Here is a 21061-nt window from a genome sequence, read left to right as displayed (position 1 = left end):
ACACAAGTGGTTTGCATGTGCATAACAAGGAATTTGTGTGTTTTGTAAAGATTTGTGTTTCAAGTTGTTGTAATGTTAAGTTGTTCGAGTGTAAGTTGTATTTTTTTGTAGTTGTAAATGTGAATACACAATTGCAAGTTCACAAAGTAATGCACAAAATGTATTGAATGAGTAACAAATCAAGAATTACCCACACACAAATCAGGTTGAGACAATTTTATCTCTATATTTCTTTTGTTCCAGTGGGATTGAGGATTAGTTAGAAAAATGTACCCATCAATTAACACAATTGGAAAGTTTAATTTTACTCTAAGAAAAGTTATTTTAGTAAGAAAGGGTTTAGTTTTAAATCTCTGTTTGACTATCGAACCCGCAGAGCTTTCTGCCAGAGACTTTACGACAACAGCAGCAGAGACCGCGTGAGTGATGCTTTCGGTCGCCATGGTGACCTCCCCTAAAGCCCCCTAGCTTCTCCTGTGTGCGCGCTCCCCCTCCTCCCCTCTCCTCCCCACAGCCGTAAAGGCCACTGTGCGCATGCACGGTCAGCCACAGCGAGCATCGACACCAAGATGGCGAGAACACGCCTGGCTCTCCTCCTGACGCTCCTTTCAACTTCGTGTAAGTGCAGAAACCCTCTCCTTCACTCCGCGCTCCTCTCCGAAGGGCGGCCGTGAGTCGCTGCCCACCCCCGCGGTGGTTTCATCACGATTTCCCTCAAACCTGATGGACTCACAAGTGACTGTCCGAACCCAACTAACCTCAAACTTAACTCAAAGAGCCCGAAAAGCGGCGGCTGTCCGCGCGGGAACGTGTTGTTGTGAGACACGGTTCCGAAGAACTGACAAATGTCGTCGCCATTTTACATAAGTTGACTTAACGCGGTGGATTTAAGCCGCTTTTGTTGGTCAAAGCGCCTCTTCTCTAACTGTTGTCGGTGAATACATTATTTCAGGGACGCTTTTTATGGGGCCGTGGCGCGTGTGTTCGGGGGCGCGCGCGTGCGCTGATAGAGTAGAAAGTTCTGCCGGCGGGTCGCTGTGGTTCCGCGTGAAGCCTCTCACGCGGGCAGATGCAGATTTCGGATAACGGTTTTCTCTGCGCCGCATTATCGGCAGGCTGACCGCGGGAGGAGCCAGCCCGCGCGGACCCCTCTTCACCCCCCCCGCCTCCTCCCGCACAGTCCCGCCGCCTCTCTGTTGTCTCTTCAACGACCACGGAGACCAAAAACATTCACCTGTGGAACCACAGCAGCCAGAACATCTGAGGACGGGTTCGGTCCACTCAGAACTCTCTTTACATTCTGGTGAACAAAACTTCACTCACTGAAATCAATTCTTCTCTATTTATGATCATCAATTGTATTTAGTTTCTGAATTTTTATTTTTTTTAATGAAATATATTTTTTCTTGGTCAATGAGCTTTTCCCCCCTTTTTTTCACATTACTAGTTATTTAAGCTTAAATAAATAGTTGTTTAAAAGTGAAGTCTGACATCATCTATCTATCCATCCTCTAAACTCTTATCCCTGCTGGGGTTACCGGAGCCCACTGTTAAATGAAGGCGGGCTACACCCTGGACGGGTCACCATACCTAGGGACTCTTAAAGCAGGGGTCCCCAAACTTTTTCTTGTGACGGCCACATGACTGTTTTCTTCTCTGGGGTCGATTTGTAGGCTAACAGTAAAAGTGTAACAATCACAGCCTAAACGTAAAAATGTACGGTTTCAAAAGCCGCACATAGCCAAATTTTAAATAATTCATAATCTTCATAGAAAAAAAAACTACTACTAAACCAGTTTAAACTAGATATATAGCATTACCTGTGATAATGCTAGTGGGAATAATGTAAGATGAATGTGCTAGTGCTGATAGCTGAAGAGACTGAAATTGTTAACTAAAAATGTTGATGCTAATAACTGAAAATGCTGAAGTTGATAGCTGAAATGGCTGAAGCTAATAGTGGAAGACGCTGAAGCTGATATCTTGCTAAAATATTTGCAAAATGCCAAATTATTTAAAAAAACTGGAAAAAACTATAAATTGCCAAACAGCTATAATGTAGCTTAAATATTAGCTAAATGCCAAATTAGCCAAAAAAGCTGGCAAAAGACTAGAATATCATCTAAACTCCAAATTAGCCCATAAAACTGAAAAAAGCCTAAATTATCCAAAACAGCATGTTGCTGAACTATAAGCTAAATGCCAACATCCCATAGACTCCTATAGAGGAATAAACAGCTATGACTCGGTCATTCTATTGGTCAGAATAACCATTCTTACTCTGATACGTTTTTTCTTGATACTTTTTATGTAGTTCAGCCGACCAATCAGATGCCTCAATAAACGTATCCGCCTGGCCCCCTCGTTCAAAATGTTCGATTAATAGAATCTTCCGAACACATTTTAAAATTAAAGGGCTGGGGACTTCCAACAAGCTCATCCCTGATTGGCAAGAGTGGTTGCCATAGAAATGTTGACTTAGACCAATTTGGACCAATCAGTGTTTACTGATGTTGTCTGGCTCCAACATGACAGCATCAGTATAGCAGAAAAATGGGGGCTGAATTGACTGAAGTAAACCGTTTTCTACAATCAGTCAGTCTATGATTTAGTCAATGATTGCAACTCACAGATCTATGTAAATAGAGCTAAACTGATTAAATCAACCAAGTTCTAATAAGCACAAATGCACATTTACATATGTAAAGAAATACAAGTAAGGCTAATTTCTCTCTGTGGTCGTCTGGAATACTCATAGCTACACCTAACATACAATGCAATGGCAACACAAGAAATGCCAAACTGTTTGTTAGACACTAAATTTAAAATATGCATCTTGAGTTTATGTCGGTCAAACTTAGATTTTAGAATAATCACAGTTTAAATTGTTGATACATTTAGAGTTGGATTTGGAAAAAGTAGAATTCTGAACAAAACAGTAATTTGTAGTCTAATGGAAAATGATCTATTTATCAGTTAGTGAGTGAGACAGAAACAGTTAATTAAGAAGTTTATTGTGTCTTGCACTAATTGAAGAACACGTGAAAACACAAGCACCGTTGTGCTCCAGTGAAAGTATCTTCTTCTTGGGTCTCATTGTGGCTGCTTTCACTCCAAAGGCACAAAGTGTGAAGATGACCAAAAAAAAAAACAGATGAAAGTGCGTTTGGATGATTGTAGCACTGAAATGCTGGAGTGAACCTACTTGCTGTCTTTAGTGCTGACGAAGGAATTTTTGAGCTTTACAGAGGAAACGATTATCGTATCATTTTTAAGAACAAAAGACAATAAAATGTGCAGAATGTTGTTAAAACAGGCAGGCACATCATTTAAAAAGTGCTTTTTGTTTCTCTGTAACAAAAGGGATCTATTTAGTGTTCACACATGATTTTTCTGTGGTATTTCCACACACACACACAGCATGGAATGAGCCGTTTTTTTCTGCGGGGCTTCAGGTGTGAGCCAACAAACAAGATCAGAGTAAGATGCAGACATAAGAGCCTTTGCTGGGATCTCTCCTTCCTGTGAGTGGCTTATTGTCTTTACCTGCATTAGGAGAGGCAGGGGAGCGTGTTTGAAATGTGTTACTGGTCTTTTGACACTCTTGACATATGTTCGGGATTATACATTTATAAGCTTATAGACTGTACACGATGCTCTCCTGTTTGAGCTAGTCAGTATTTCGGATCTTCTGGTTTTTGATGCTGACCGAGTTTGACCACGACTGGCCCTTCATGATTCACAACGGGCCTTGATCTGACTTATATGAAGTTACCAGCTAACGGCTGCACTTTGACTGCTTCCTGTGTTTTAAAGGTCCCTGCAGCAGAGCTTGTTCCCGGTGTTATAAACATAATAAATGTTGAGAGGACTGAGTGTGTCACTTGACCCTCTACTTTCTCTGTAAGCAGCACTGTTTCATTTTCTGGGTCTGCGACTTGAGCTTGTTATTTCAGTCCATGGCATTCATACAGCCGTGATCATCTTAATGACCACACAGCCATTCCAAGGGAAGGCTCAGCCCAGTGAACTTTCTGCAAATATGAGACCGGCCATCCATCACGGGAGTGAAGATGAGGCCTTTGTTATTTCGAAAACTCCTGCTTGCATCAGAGTTTCCGACCTCGTGTGCTGGAATGCATCAACATACTTTATTATCTTTACCTGAAGCTTTTCACGACAACCCTGTCGGGAAAGTGGTATGTGGGAGCTGGAAGATGCTCAGTCAGTCAGCGCTGAGCAGATATAACTGAGCTTTAATAAGAAACAGCTGTGAAGAAGAACACATCACAAACAGCGTTGCTGCGTTTTCAAGTGAACCGTGTGGTTCAGCATGTGTGTGCGTGTTCTTTGACTTTTATAACAGGATGACCAAATCACAAATTCACTCACTACGCCCTTGACTCTTTATATATAAAAATCTATTTATTTGTCTTTGGGGCTGCCACGATTAGGCGACTAATCAACAACTAATTGACAATTAGTCAACAACTAAGTTAATTGTTGATTAGTCGTTACTTTAAATTGTATGGAGTCAGTGTGTAGTAAAGTTGAACAAAGTTGTGAGTATTCAGCACAAACAAAATGCACTTTGAAAAATATTTGAGTCAGTGAGAAGAAAACTTTATCTTTTGTGAAAAATAGTTCCTTGTTTCAGATGCCTACCTCATTAGAGAGATGAGATCTTTCATATATGCAAATTATATTAAATTATTGTCATCTTGAGGCTCGGGGCACTTGTAAAAATTAGTTTAATTGAAAGTATATTCCGTATCTCTCTCTCATTTGATTTAATCTTGTTTTAATTAGTGCTGCCACAAATTATTGTTTTAATAGTCGACTTATCAACGATTATTTTTTCAGATTAGTCGACTAATCGGGTCATGCTCAAACTGGATGTAAAACACACATCTTAACCATCATTAGCTTTAAACTAACTAAAAAGTAGATATACAGCATTACCTGCGATAATGCTAGTGTGAATGCTGTAAGCTGAATTTGGCCGCTGAAGATGCTAGTGCTGAAAGTTGAAGATGCTGAAATTGATAGCTGAAAACGCTGAAGCTGATAGCGACCTAGAATTAGCCAGTTAAATGCCAAATTAGCCTAAAAAAACTGGAAAAAGCCAAAGTTAGCCAATACAGCTAGCATGCAGCTGAAATTGAATGGAATTGAATTGAATTGAATTAATATCAAATGGATAAATTCATTTGTTGTGACACCAGAAACACTTTTGTGTTGGGAGGAGTGGTAGATAGGGAGGCGTGGTTGAAGTCCCAGCAGATCAGCAGGAGGGTCTGCGGGTAACAGGTCTGAATCCGGGCCACCGCGCCGTGGAGCAGCTGCTATTTTGTTTAGCAGAAATATTAGCTAAACTCCCTAAATTGCCTAAAATACAAAACAAAATAGATAAAAATTAGCAAAATTTCTAGTATTTAACAAAAATATTAGCTAAACTTCAAAACAGCCTAAAAAAGCATAAATTAGCCAAAATAGCTAACATGTCACTGAAATATTAGTTAAGCTCTAAAATAGCCTTAAAAACCTTAATAAATACCAAAACAGTCCAAAAAGCTAGCAGAATGCCATTATACACTCTGACTCCATATAATATAAAGTAATGACTAATCAACTATTAAATTACTCGTCGACTATTTTAATAGTCAATTAGTCGACTAATCGTGGCAGCTCTAGTTTTAATCACAGAAACTAATAAAGGACAGAGGCTGCATTAAAAGTTTAATAAACTATCATCTTAATTGTCTTTATTTTTAAGTTAGTTTAAAGCTAATGATGGTTAAGATCTGTGTTTTGCATTCAGCTTGCACATGACCCGATTTGTCGACTAATCGGACAAAAAAATCAGTGATTATTTGACTATTAAAATAATCGTTTGTGGCAGCACTATTTGTCTTGCCTTTTAATGGCAGTCTATTCTTTGTTTTCACTGATAGTGATCCATTTCCAGGCCTTTCTTTGTCTGAATGGGGGAGATAAGGAAAAAGGCGAGCGCTAGATTGTTGTTGAGTGTTCTCTGCTGATATGTCGCTGCTCCGCTCAGAGAGCTTTAAATATCTGGTTTCAGGGCTCCGTCACCCTGTTCAAATATCTGCCTAAATGAAAGCAGAGTGTTCTGGTTTTTTGTCTGGGATGGCCTGTGTCCCTGTCACCAGGGATGCCTGCTGCTTCTTGTCTGATGTTTCCCTCACCACCCAAAGCAACCTGCAAATGTTTTGAGTGCTGTCTGAATGGCATTTTTGGCCCCTCTGGGCAGTTCACACACAGACTGACATTTTACTACAGAGGCAGTAAATGGCAGAGCAAAACTCTTGCTGAAGCCTCTTGCTGGGCAGTTTCCATTTTGGTTTCATTTTGAAGGAGTTTGTTGCTCCTCTGAAAAGTGTCAAGAGCCTTTTTAGTCTTGAAATCCCTGTGGTTAGTCGTCTTCTGAGGGATAAAGACACATGGCTCTTCCTCTGGAATGACCTGAAACAGCTGAGCAGGAGTGGGTGGGTTTTCTGACTAGCATAACCAGAAATATCTGCTGCATCCCTCCCAAACCTAACTGCATGCTTTAGCAAATGCAGCATTCCAGAAAGAAAACACATGGAGCCAGAAACCTTCACATCACTGGAGCCTCACTACAATCACAACCACCTGTTTTCCTTCCAGATCGACGGGAACCCTCCTGATGAGCTGGCTGTAGTCAGAACACAGAGCTTTGAAGACTGATGGTGCTCACTTGCTGTGTTGTCTCATGGAAACACAAAAGGGTGTAGCAGTCAGCTCCCGTCCCTCTGTTATTGTTTCTTTTTTTTTCTCTTTAGTTTTGGGCTCTGTTGCAGCCTGACACTGCAGAGGTTGAAAGGACAATCACACGGTCCAGAAATGGTAGAGGAATGTGTGTGAGTCAAATGTCAATAAGGTGAGCACCGGTCAGAAATGAGGAGCAGCTAAAGTCGACATGAACTGAGGTGGAAAAAAAACTTTTCTTGATTTTTTTAGGTGGGGGGGGGGAGTAGTACAAACATGTTGAAAGACAGGTCTGTGGTTGACCCATTGACTGTATATGAGAACTGGACTGAGTGACCCCTCCCCCTTGACGTGTCCCAAAATCACAAAACCCCATAGACCTCTATAGAGAAATCAACAGCTATTATATTAGTCAAAATAACCATTCTCTATCTAATACATATTTTAACAGGTTCTTAATAATTAGGTCCTGGCATAGCCAATAATCCTCTAAAATCAATTTGATTCGATTCACCAGAGCCTGGATCAAATCGATTCTGATCTTTTTTTTTTTTTAATCCACTCAATTCGATTCAATTTTGAGTTTACACATTTAGACACATTTGTTTAGAAAATACATTAATAATCTAAATATAAGTTTTATAAAATATTCATATGAATCCGATTCAGTTCACATACTGTAAAATTTAACAGCGAAATTATAATGAGGTCATATAGAACAGCAGTCATAGATTTAATGCCGAAAGCAAAAGTTTGATGTTTTCATAGTACATGTAGTTTATGTGCACGATTTTTGGTGCAGAAAAACCTCATCACTGTTCATACTACTGCAGAGATCTCATCACAGCCCAAACATTCAGAATGAGTCACGGGCTGCACAGATTCTTCTGGACAAATATTACTCACTCTTTGACTGATAATTTGAAATCAAATTAGAACTATTGAATATATTAATACTTCATCCCAAGTATCATCGTCACAAATCTAATTCATCATTTATTGCCATAAAAAAGGAAGTTATAACTTCAAAAAATGGTCAGAATGTGAAGTTTTTCTGACTGTTTTTTTTTTTTTGGTCTTATAAATGCAAAGCAAAATAATTCTAGGATTAACTTGTTTAGATGTTTTATGTCAAGAAATGAATGTGGTCTAAATTAAAGTTGCATTTAAAGATAATGTTTTTTAAATTTCTGGCTGAATCGTATTCATTCATTTTCACATCACATAACCAGTTTAAGACCCCCACAATAATGTGTTCACAGATACGTAGAAAAAGATGGATCTTCCTCTCTTCACCGTTATAATGGTTGTTTGTTTTGACAAGAGATTATGTGTTATTGTTTAGACTACTTCAAAGTGGATAATCTGCAAAATGCTTCCTTCTGGCTGTGCGGGCTCGGAGCAGCAGCTTCCTGTTAGACGATCTTTATCTCTGCTCACGTGGTCGTTGGAGGGAGGAAGTGCCTGGTTGGTTTTCCTACTGGTGTGTTTGCTGATGGAGTGCATCAATACGTCAGAAGAGACTAGAATTGATCTGACATTGGAATGCTGTCAGCCTGGCAAAATAATTAGGGGCTTCATTATTGGCAATGAACTACATTTGGCAGAGCCAGTGTTGCTCTGTAAGAGAAGAGCTTGAGGCTGTGCCCCGGCTGACAGTCATAACCCCACCAGCTCCAGAGTCATTCTCTGCTTACCAGACTCTCACAAAAAGGAAAACATTACTGATGTGGTGCTGACTTCAGCTCACACAACACAAAACGCAAGAAATGAGTTTGGTGAATTGTTTTTATTAGTTGTAACAATGCTTACAGCTCGCAAACCTTCTACCAATGGCACATTTGTTTAATAACCCTTTGAAATGGGGTCACCAGCTGGAAAATGAGCATGCTCTCGTCTGGCACACAGCATGCCTGTGCTGAGAAAGTCTGAATCATTCCAGATGGAGGAGCTTTTTGTTGCAAAGTTAGCTTTAAATGATTGTAGTCAAAAGTGAGGATAAACTGGACTTGAATGCTTTTAATTTCTTTATATTTTAGCTTCATGTCTACTCAAAAATTAGGGTCAGTAGATCCAAATATAGCAGCACAGACAAAAGACAAAGTGCTTGTGGGAGCATGACACAATCTTGATGTGAGTTGGTAATCATAATTAGCTTGTAAGAACATCAGGATTAATTGAGAGATGAGATGAGATCAACTTTATTCATCTATTATTCATCAATTGAAGCGATCCAGTTGTTTCTCTGATTTTAGTTTTCTTGTACAACCAGCACACCAGCGCATCCAGAGTTCACTGAGGTTAAAGCTTAGTGCCCAGTCATCTGCAGTCATTTTTACACCATCTCAAGTTCATCTTAAAATAATTCAGGGTGCTTCGGACGGCAAAAATAAAGCACAAATTAGATTTAGATTAAGTCAGTTTAATTCAAGTGCCACTGTGTAAGATTTCAAACCCAACAGTTTATATGAAGTTGACGTTATGAGGCACATTTATACCCAAAGATAGAAAGACGACACAGCTATACATACATTTTCATCAGTTAATCTAAATGAGATAAAGGGTGTCAAAGTGTGAGGAGAGAACTGTGTGAAAACATTGTGTATTGGGACTGTGTATAGTATTGGATACGTGCTTGACAACCAAATACTCACACCTGTATTTAAGTGCACCTTTGACCTTAAAGGGCCAGGATTTTCTTAAGCCTTTCAGAGGAAACTATATCCATGCATTTAATCAAATATTACCTCTGAGACACGAAATAACAAAAATATTTATGAAATATTCGTTATTTTTATGAACTCTTTTTCTCCTTGAGGGTGCCGACCAATTCATGACGTCAACTAGAGCCAGCAGCCTCCTCAGCGTGTCTGTGTATGTCACCCACGAAAACAAACATCCACATTTTTGCAAAGATTAATGTGTATATTGTGTAACTGCCTTAAGTAGCCCCAGCGTTCACAGATAGGAATGGTGACGGCTAATGGATTCATTTTGTGGTGAAATTCGGTCAAGGAATGTAGACAATAACACCAGATGAACATTTCAGGATTTATTGAAATGATGACAACATTGTATTATGTTCTGATTAGCGCTGGATGTGAACATTTCTTTACTATTTGAAACATCATCCATCTTCATATCAGAAGTCTTTTTCGATTTAATGTGGATCATTTTCCTGGAGACACTCGCACCCTTCTGTTTTTGCTCAATAATCCACGTTCAAAACAGTTCTTCTAATTTGTCACTCGACTTATCCTCCAGGAAATGGTCTGCTCCCTTTCTACAGCCATTCTTCCAATATCACCCGTCTGCTTGCGCCATGTTAAGGATCCAATCCACCTTTAATGTCCTGCAGATTCCTCACCCAAATGTTCTTTGGCGTATACCACCACTCGAAGTTTGAACACTAAACCAATGAACGTTTCTTGGCCATCGCTACACCGGATCACAACACAACATCTGTGCGAGCTGGGGGAGCTCCTGAAGCTAGCTGATCACCGCTAGCTTGATCCGCTAGCTTCAAGGAGAAAGGTGTTTGTGTTAGCCTGGCATCACAGACTCTTCCTAGTAGGGAGTATTCTTACTGGTCTATGTCACGCAGTGAGGACACACTCATTTTTGTGGGTATGGGAGGGGCTGGTACTGATAGCAGAGGTTTTTAGAGGATTACTCGGAAATGCGTGAATGGATCAAAATACCGCTTTAGGGTCATTTATAGTGAGGAATGAACATTATAATACACTTAAAAGCTCAAAAAGTTGGTTTTCATATATGCCCTTTAAGATAAAATATTGAGGTTAATGAATTTTAAGTTCTGCTTAAATAGTAAATGTAACTACAGTGTAAATTAAAGTTTTGTTTCTGCTATAAAGTTTCAGTCATAAAGTTGGACAGTCCTATATGGAGACTCAATCCAACTAGTGGTTGGTTACTCATTGAACTCACCAGGCTTCAGCAAGTTTTGTTTTCAAGCCAGCCTCTAACTCAAAATTTCTAGACTTATCTAAAACCATTTTTTTTTCTTTATGGAATCATTAAACAAAAGTTTGATGTCCTGATAAATGTTGATATTAAATTTGTCACATAAGAAGACAAAGTCATAAGACTCCAAAATTCCTTCTCGAAGCATAGCTCAGGGATTTGGCTTGATTTGTTTTGCTTAGTTAAAGGCTACAATGCAAAGCAATCAATTGTCCAACTGGACAAGAGATAGTAGCTTCCTTGGGTTGCCTGGCAACTGATTTGAGCTGAGACAGTCTGGAAAATAAACAGTGCAGAAAATGTCAAATGGTAAACAGAAAAGATCTATAGAGGGTAGTTTTGCTCCTGTGGAATTGCTTTTGCGTTGTCGTCTTGCTGCGCTTGAGCCTCTGCTGAAGCTTGATTTCCCATCCTTGTCTTGAATCTCTCATTAAGCTAGTGTGAACACTGTGTTTTTGGGAACATTTGCAGGAAAGCAGACTGCTGAGGCTTTCTTTAAATTCTGCTTTGGACGTGTACCTGTTTAAGTATTTAGCATATGTTGAGCACTATAGATGAGCTGTGGCATGTACACCCACTGCTCTAGTTAAGTCAGAAAGAGTTTTTTTGGCTCAGAATGGAAATATTGTTTTCCTGCACATTTGCAAGTGATGAAAAGCAGATATATACAGAGGAATAAACTAAGCAAAACAGAATAAAAACATTTTAAACTCAGTTTCTTTCCCGGTTGTTTTAGTGTCCAGCTCTGTTTAGTGTTTACCAGAATAGATGTTAGAAAAAGGGAGCAGCAGAGATTTTTCATCCTAGTTTCCTAAAACTACAGGTTGTTCATGGAGTGCAGGCTGGAATCAGTAATTCGGGTTCTGTTGTGTTTAGTGACTAGACAGACATGGAAGTGGACACAACAGACTGGATGATGTCTGTGTAGAAAGCGGTCTTCAGTTTCAGGGTAATCTTGAACTTCGTCAGGTCCTGGAAGCCGGTGGAGTTCAGAAATCCAAAGGTTTCTGTTGAGTTTCAGCTCTGTTACAGAAAGGCTGAGTGAAGATGTTTTTAGCATTTGACTGCTAGGTCCTCTGAGTTGCAGTCATTGGCATAGAAAGGAAAGAGCAGTCAGCCCAGCACACATCCCATTGCTAATAGACCAGGTGCTTGACATCATTTTGCTGAGCTTTGACTGTTGCATCATCTCAGTGAGGAAATTAGTGACCCAGACTTAATAATATTTGCACAAGTAACTTTTGTAACTCCACGAGTTAATTCTTCTTCTACTCATTCATGGCTCGGGTACTTTAATTGTTTGTGAAACTGATACCTAGTGTGATTCCTGATTATGCCAAACATTACCTTAAAGCTGCAGAAACTAAAATGTGATCAGTACTTAATGGATAATGTGATGAAATAAAAAGTAAAAACCTGGAGAATAGTGACCAGAGCACACTAGGTCAATCCGACCACACATATTTGTCTGTTTTTTTAGTTAAAAGACTTTCTGCTTTAACATTTGATGCTTGCTCTGGACTAGTACTTCAGTTAAATTTGGCTTCTAAGGTCATTGTGAATTTTCTGACTCTGTTAAATAAGTTCAGGACTGTTTGTCTTTTTAGGGCCTACTTTTACCATGCTTGAGTGGAAGCTCAGTATACACAGCTCTGTTACCACATACATGTGTGCAAGGGCACACATTGGGTAAGTGGGTGCCTGAGATATTTTCAGCATACCAGACATAGGTGAAGAGTTTGTGACTTGGTGGCTGGTTCCTGCCTGGGGTCCCTTAGAGGAGGATTCACGTTTGCTTCTGCCACACAGAAAGTACAGAAGGAAGTGACTTGGATAAATGTTACTGCGACTTTGAATGCTTTCATTTATCATGAAACTGGAAACAACAAAGCTAAGATTATTTGGTATTTAGTAAAAATGCATATATTTCAAAATCTTGGCCATTTCAAATTGATTCATTTTTTTGTGGAATAAATCTTAATCTACTAATACTGGTGTTTTGCAGATTTATTTATTTATTTTTTCAAAACAAAAAGTTTTATTTTTTATGAGACATATAGAGCACTGTTTTAAGGTACCGCTACATTGCTTTTCTCTTGCTGAATTGCCTTTCAAATCTTAAATCATTGTACATTTAGGTATTTTTGTTGAGTTTGCTTTAATAACTTCTTGAATATAAAAGAATAAAAGTGTTGTGGCAGGAAATTAAGTAAAAACACTGAACTTTCTCCTGTAATCTTTTCTTGATTTGTTTTGTGTTAGTTAATTCTTCTTTGGTGTTGTTGTTAGTAAATGTCTCAGTTTTTCTGTCCCTTTTCATAGACATTTAGTTTTGTTTTTCAACAACTTCAAATCATTAGTTGTCATCGCATTCCTAACAGCAAGAAGTCCCTGGTTGAAATCCCAGCCTGGTCCTTTCTGTGTAGAGTTTCCCCGTTCTTCCCATGGATATGTGACTTTTCCCCGGGCGCTCCGGCTTCCTCCCATCGTCTAAGGACATGCATCATAGGTTTATTGATTACTCAAAATTGTCCCTAGGTGTGTGATTTTGTGGCCCTGCGACAGGCTGGCAACCTTTTAGGGCGTACCCTGTTTTTGCCCAACAGTAGGCAGGTTAGCCCCTGGCAACCCTGTGACCCCAAAAGAATTAGAGAACGTTAATAAAATGGATAGATGGAAAATCATTAATGCGGTACAAAAATGTGCAACTAAACCAGAAGAAGCAAGACTGAACTTTTGTGCTAAATTTTTGTTATTATTGTTTGTCGTTTGTCAGCACTTATGTAGCAAGCTATTATATTATACATGTACATCAAAAATTAATTAAAAATATCCTGTCAACTTTATCATTAAACATTTTTGTACTCTTACCCAAGACAAACTATTCATTTTGAAAACCATCCATTCATTTTTTGAAACGACTCTGCCTCTGTTTGTTTTCACACGGATGCTTGAGCCTATCCCAATTGCTGAAAGGTGAAGGCGGGATTCACCCTGGTTAAATCTCATTCACACATGAAGGACAATGAACCTATAAAGTATGTTTTTGGACTGTTGGAGAAAGCTGAAGTGTCCAGAGAAATCTCACAGATGCACTAGGACAGAGGTCTGGAACCTGCAGCTCCAGATCCTCATGTGTCTCTTTTATCTCTTCATTGTGGCTCCTTGACCAAACATAAAATAAGTAATGGAAACTGCTGATCCAGCCATGTCGACCGTCAGAGTCAGCAGCTCCTGATAATGTCTGTCTAACCAAAACTACCCAAAGAAAACAAACAAACAAAGCCTGAAAACTAAGACTACCAAGGTCCAACCCCAAACTAAAATAACAAAACCCAGCAGTGTAAGACTGCTGAGGACAAAGAGGGAAAAAGAACAAAAACAATAAAATAAAATAGCAAATTTTTAAAGTAAGGATTGCTTAATTAACATTTATTTAATCTAGATTAGTTAGATTTATAAAGTGATGGGTGATGGATGATAAACTATATAGGTTTTTACATCCTCCTTGACCTAAAGATGTCTTGTTTGCTCAATGTTACCTCCAGGATGAACAGATTATATATGCAAAGCAAAACTTTGGTAAAAAGTTTGATATTTGAAAATTTCTACATTTTCTAAACTTGCCATGTTCATGCAGTGGAAGAGGTATTTTTAAATCAAGTGGTCATCCTTTGAAGTTGTGATTGGGGCTGTTTTAACATGGACTACATAAAGAGCAAACAGGAAAAGGAGATTATGTCTAATGGAAGAGGGGGATGACTCTGCAGATGCTCTGCAGTTTTCTACTTTAGGGATTTCCTGTATTGTTGGTCTTTTTTGCTCTTTGGTTAGTAATGAAACTTAATTGAACTAAATTGTGAGTTTCTCTGCATTTAAACTCTTAACAGAAGCAGAGTAATTCTTGAAATGGTGATGTTATCTATTCTGCCATTTCTGTTCCAAGCATGCCCCAATTCCAAAGTCAGATTAATGCATCGCCACTTTCTGAGAAAATAAAGGAACTTCTTATTAGCAGACTCACAGCTGTCTGTTATGAGGGCTCCTAAGACTGAAATCCTTTCTCTGTGTGGAGAAAGATGCAGCGGCCACTTACAAAAGCAAGAAGAAGAAGATGGAGCAATCTGAGCAATTACAATATGAGCCCTGAAGGGTCGGCCCATAAAAAGCCTCTTGGCTTTGAACAAAAAGATAATGGTATGTTTCATCAGGAAGATTATTTTTTTCCTCTGAATAGTCTGAATGCTCGTGGTGACAAGTTTTGGTAAAGAACAAAAGCCAGCATGGACTGTAAAAGTGTCTCATTCATCATTAACGCCGAGCTCTGCTCTGTTTTGACTTGAAAGTTGAAACTTCAACGTTGGAGCGATCATGCAGGAGACGCGAAATGTTCCGCCTTTTTGCCTTTGCTCTTCAAGTGCTCCTGTTGTTTTTCTTTAGCGGCAGACTCTGGCTCACCCGCTAAAAAACAAAGATGCTTCTCAAACCTTTTGTTTTTAACTTTAGAAAACCGAGAGCATAGATGTGGAGTTCCTTAAATATTCAGCATACAAAGGCAGTGAGCCAACAAATTATTTATTGAGAAAATCAGAAAGAGGGAGTCAAAAATGGGTGAACTGAAACTGTTCAGTTTGTGGGTCTAAAACGGTGAATGTGTGTGTGTTGTGTGGGAGGTGAACGTGGGGAAAACAATTCCCAGAGTGCATTGAACGCACGCTCAGGATCCTTCTTTCTGGCTCAGGCTGCTTTGAGCCACATCAACGATCTGATGACTTCAGAATGTCTCCACCTTCAATTTCTGGCACAATCTACAGCTCAGTACTTACAGACCTCTGAAAACAGTCTTTATGCAGCCAGGGCTCAGGAAAAAAAAAAAAAAAACAGTTTTTCCCAGCACCAACACCCACCCCTGCCCTCCTGCTCTGACACGGCTCATTCATGCAGAGCTGATGGACTCCAGTGTTTTATCTCAAACCTAGAGCACTTAAGTTCATCACTGTTTACATGTGTGGACAGCCTCCTTAGGGGGGGTCTCCCAGCACATTAGTGTTGTTCAATAAGAACAACTCAGTTCTTCAGAGACGAATGAGCTCTGCAGAGCTGCCATGATGTGCTGGCTTGTAACCCGAGGCTCAGACTGATGTAAAGAGTCTGCAGGAATCATACTTAACCACTTCTGCTCGCTCTGTTACCGTTTTCTGCTGATATAGAGATGGCTGCACTGAGGCTGATTGATCCTGGCCCTCTGCCAGTGTGTTGTCAGCTTTTTAAGGTGAGTTTTTTTTACAGAACCTAGCTCGTTTTTGTACTTCACACTGAAGATCAAGCAGAAAATAAACTCTAAACAAATGGAACTGAGCATCCCCACATCAAAACAAGACGAGGGAACTCTACTTTTTTGTTTGATTGACATGACAGTTGAGTTTTTTTTATAGTACTAACTATGTCCTGGCTTGCTCTACCACAATGCTGGCATAATGCCTTGCTCATCAGCATAAAAACATCAATCAGAGGGCAGGAATAGCTAAAGTTTTCCATAACAGACCATTTCCTATTATGAGGTGATACATCTTTGTCTCCATGCCAAAGTATACTCCAACATCCCATAAAGCAGAATGGAGTGTTCTGATCCAGTCAGAAGGAGGTTTTCTGACCCCAAAATTCTCATTACAACCTTCTTATTGTCTTATAGTCCCCCTCCAATGAAAATCCTGTTTTTTGAGTTTTCAACGTCTGTGTGACTTTCTTTTCTTTTGAAAGAGAGCAAATGTAATAAGGAATCGTTTTGTTTTTGTATTTCTGAGTATTTCTCTTTTTAAATCAATCAAACTGTCTTGGACAGACTCTGTTTGAATGAATGATCTTCTTTCCATCAACAGCTCTGCTGCACATGCACTAAACCCTCATCTGTTCCTAGTGTCTAGTTCAGGTTCTGGAGAAGAGAAGATGGTATCTTCACATTGACTGCAGTCAAATGAGCCGCCGTTCACATTTCTGTGGTCAAATCAGCATCACTGGATTTTTGGTGTGAGTTTCATCCAATACTTACGGTAGCAGGACTGAGAACGCTGGAAAATCTCCACCAGACTCCACGGAGCTTCTTGATGTGACCACGGAAATGTGAACGGCGGCTCATTTGACCGCAGTTGGAAAGGATTGTAAATCAATGAAAGAGCATTTTGATGTTAGCTTTGATTATTTTATCAAGAACTCTGAGAAACCAATGATTGAATGTATTGATCACAGTCAATAAACATTGGAGAATTAGCTAAAAGAGTCTTTGGTGAACTGGAAGGAGAAAGAATCAGGATTTTGGAGGAAGTTCTGTCCATGAAGATCTTCACTTCCTCGTCCAGCTGACATCCGGATCAGAACCATACGGCTGGACATTACCCAGATTGATGGATGTTTTTATGTAGCAGAGATTTTAAATCAATTTTAGCAATCATTGTATTAAAACATTCAACTCGTTCAGGACATTGCTGCTTGTACTTTTGGTTTTAATACCTTTTTTGCGTTTTAAATTTTACCACAATTTATGCAATTTTACAAGAAATTCTTCAAACTCTTTGTACAGTTTCTGCAATTTTTGTAACTTTAAGCCACTCAGCTACTTTAGCATTTTGCACAAGTTTTAGCTCTATAGCTTTAGCATTTTCAGCAAATCTCTTCAGCAATTACAGCAAACAAGCTTCAGCATCTTCAGCAACCACATTGAACAAAAAGCATTCACGCTAGAATTATCTCAGATAATGCAACTTTTCTAGTGTTAGCTTGGGGTTCGGAGGGTCTTTTAGCTAGCAGAGAGCGTGTAAACAAAGTAATGATGAGATATTACCGGAGGCTTTCTTCCTCACGGTCCAGCAAACAATTCAGAGGAAAATTCTGATAAACTCCTGTCATTTTAAACAAATAATAGATAGTTTTTTTTTTATGTTGGCTTAAAACTGCATTATTGTAATCGAAAAAGACTCGTCTGATCTGGAATCTGGCTCAGAACTGTACAACGGGATAACTCCAATATTATTTACCATTTTTGTTTCACCGATAACAAAGGGATGACGGGAGGACTTACTCTGAACCACAGTCCTGCCCAGAACTTTTTATGAACTCCTGCCGCTCTGCAGGAACTATGTCCTAGAAAACAACAGGTTTTTTGGGGTTTTTTTGTGGGGGGGCTAAAAACGGCATAATCGTGATTAAAAGACCATTGTAAACGCTTTTGCAATATATCAAAATGTGATCCAGGTGGGTAGCTTAATGCTTTTTACATGTTTAAGGCTCTCTGACACGTGTTCTCTGTTCAACTTTTCATTTAGACTGGTTGTGTTATTGAAGCAAATTGGATCAGTTTTAAATGACAGTGAACCGTCTCATTTTCTTTCATTCTAGAGCGAAATTGCATTGTTTTTAGTATCCTCTGCTTGTCCTCTGTGCTGTCACTGGATACTCGCTCAACTTGTCATCTATGTGCTACAGTTATAGGTCTCTGACTTGGTCTTGTAATGGAATTTGGATACAAATTTCCACCACAGTCTGCAGCAGCGGTTTAGGTTCACCAGAATTATAAAAGTAGAAATTGTAAGTGGTAATCATAATGAATGTATAAGCATCTTTCTTTCTCGTTTATGCAGTTGTTTTGTGTGTTTGTTTTGTCTGTAGATGAACTTCATTGGTAGATCAGTTTGGGGTTTGGTTGTTTTAGGTCCAGCAATGACTGAGGCAATATTTTCTGTTTTTTGTTTACACATAGTATATTAAAATATGTTTATGGCAGTTTTACTTTCAACTAAGAAATCCGATTAAATAAGCTCTCGAATTGACGTTGGATTACCATGAAGGGAGAGTTTTTATAGATCAGCATTTTCAGCTGTAGCTGAATAAGCACCACAATGTTTTCTGGCTTAATGCTAGTAATTTTGGCAGCTGCCCTCTGTTGTTACTATGAAAGAGTGCTGGAGTGAAGCGTTTTCCCCTGGTGAGCTGCAGTGGATCCGCGCAGCACTCGCCTGTTTCCTGTTTGACTGCTTTGTGGCGTGGATGGGATGGAAGCAGAATAAGTGGCATGGAATGGATCGTTTGGCTGTCTGATGCCTTCGTCTGGTATTCCCACAGAAACCCAACAGGGATTCCTCTCTGAGCAGGTGATGCAAGTGCAGCTTATGGGGTGGGTCAGCAGAAGGAGCCTTAGATGGTTTCCCTCCCCAGCTGTTGTTTCAGCAACATTCTCAGCCCCCGCGGCCCGGCCAGCCTGGTCAAATTATTTGAGTCTAGGGTATGTCCTTATCAACACTTCTTTTCTGAGTGAGGGCTTTGTTGTCAATTCCTGCTTTTTTTTGCATGTCGATCATTGGATACTAGTTTGTGGAAATAAACATGATGTTCATAAACTGTTGCTCTGGAAATGATTATCCGCCTGATTCATCTGGACTTGTTTCTCATTGAATGGAATGTATTCAGAATGTGGTTCATGTCAGCAGGCGACCCCACCCTTTTAATTAGATTCTCAGTTTTTGCACTGGATGATTTCTCAGTTATAATTTTTTTCTTAAACATCAGGATGTTCTGTCTACAGAGTATTTTGTTTTTTTGTGATTCTGAAAAACATTCACAGTCTTTACATCCAGAATTCAGAATTCTCTGTGTGTCATTGGCTTCTCCTTCAGGACATTCCTTTTTCTTTTGCTCATTTTCTTCAATCTAAAGCTGTTTTTATACTAATCTAAAAGCTCCAAATCTTAAAAACATTTTGTGGTTTTGGAGAACTTTACTTTTCTGCTTTGTTTAAGAATCATTCAAACTTTTACGAATGAGCAGACATCGTTCTGGCACTTCCAAGTGCCTTTTAAAAATTCCCATATTTTTTCTAAATTAGTTAAACAATTTCTAACTTTTTACCTTTTTTATATTTTTGCTTTTTTGTATAATTGAAAATATTGTCTACTAATAATATCCAGTAATATACCAGTAATATCTTGCACCAAAGCTCTGGAACACTCTGCTTTTTAACATTCATCATGCGTCCTCTCTGTCCAGTTTTAAAACTATTTTAAGGCCAAGCATTTAACCCTCCATGAAACTCTACTCTGTTTTTTTACTTTTTTGATACCTACCTTTAATTATTTTATTTATTTGATTGTTTTGCTTGTTTTTATGCTTATATTTTATCTATTGATACTGTTGGTGTTTTATTGTAGAGCGCCTTGTAGCAGTTTTGGCTGTGTTAAAGCACTTTATAAATAAAGCTATTATTTTTGGTAGTGTTTAACACTGACTGCCTTCTACATCATATGAATGAATAAATTCTGTGTTCGTATACAAAGACAACGGTTCCATGTTGTTGGTGTATAAAGGAAATGGCACTAAAGTACTGAAGGGAACTGACTTGTTGCCAGTTTTTCCCCAACAAGTATGTCCCTTTGAAACCTCTACTTTTCAGGTTTTGAAATATTTGTCATCCAAATTAATGACGTCTTCTTACTTAGTTTACCTTTGTCGACTGACAGCAAGTAACTTGGACAATTGAACAATTGTTACAGCCTTCTATGTTTTCTTAGTGCCCAAGCATGAATGATGAAGAAGGCATTGAATTGTTTTAACCTACTGTAAGCCTAAAAGTTGTTTTTTTTAAAGCTTTAAAACAAATATTTAAGAAGTATAAATATACACTCACACATCTTTGAACTGTAAACATAAACAGAAATATGATTACATTTACATGTCTGGAGTCAAATTCTACAAAAAGGGAGAGAAAAGAATGCTGAATATGCAATTTTCCCACTGCCCCCACCCCCCAATGTCCAAAATAAATCTTAAATGACAAAGTTAAAATTAATCTTTCATTGTTTTTTTAGTACTAATTGTAGTATTGAAACTAACAGTGGAACATTTGAATATTTCAAATAATTATTATTATCTGTATTACATGTGCTGAAGATTTTTGATCCTTTTGGCTTGCCGTACTGCCTTCCCCTGATGGCATGTCCCTGTTGCAGGACCAGTGGGACAGCTGCTTTTATTCAGCTCTTCAAAATAAATGAACCTGATCTCTCGGTATCCGCGTCCTCCATGACGAGTTCGAGAAAAGTTTTTGACGGAAGCTCCTCCCACACGCGGCAGGAGCTTCGGGTTAACAGACTTTTGGAAAAACCGTCAAGAAGCAACTTTGACACATGTTAAAGCACAGACGGTGTACAGTACATGAATTTGACGGCAATTGCATTCGGTGTGGACAGACGATTTATTGATTTTAATAACGCGCATGTGAGGTTCGCAGCAGCGGCTGGAGGGGGTGAGGGTGGTGTAACACAGACTCGGAGGCGTT

General features: G+C 39.1%; 1 protein-coding gene across 1 annotated transcript in view; it reads left to right on the top strand.

Moving 5' to 3' along the window:
• The first annotated feature begins 449 nt into the window (after positions 1–449).
• The window catches only part of jam3b (junctional adhesion molecule 3b), a 46593-nt gene continuing 25981 nt past the window's right edge, over positions 450–21061 (top strand). Inside the window, exon 1 of the mRNA XM_024263830.2 lies at positions 450–618. Within this exon, the coding sequence (XP_024119598.1) occupies positions 570–618 (49 nt within the window). The 5' untranslated portion in view covers positions 450–569. The remainder of the gene's footprint in view (positions 619–21061) is intronic.

The sequence above is a fragment of the Oryzias melastigma genome, unplaced genomic scaffold (assembly GCF_002922805.2).
Source record: "Oryzias melastigma strain HK-1 unplaced genomic scaffold, ASM292280v2 sc00216, whole genome shotgun sequence".
NCBI lineage: Eukaryota > Metazoa > Chordata > Actinopteri > Beloniformes > Adrianichthyidae > Oryzias > Oryzias melastigma.
The sequence above is the reverse complement of the archived record's forward strand: the minus strand, read 5'-3'. Positions and strand labels throughout refer to the sequence as shown.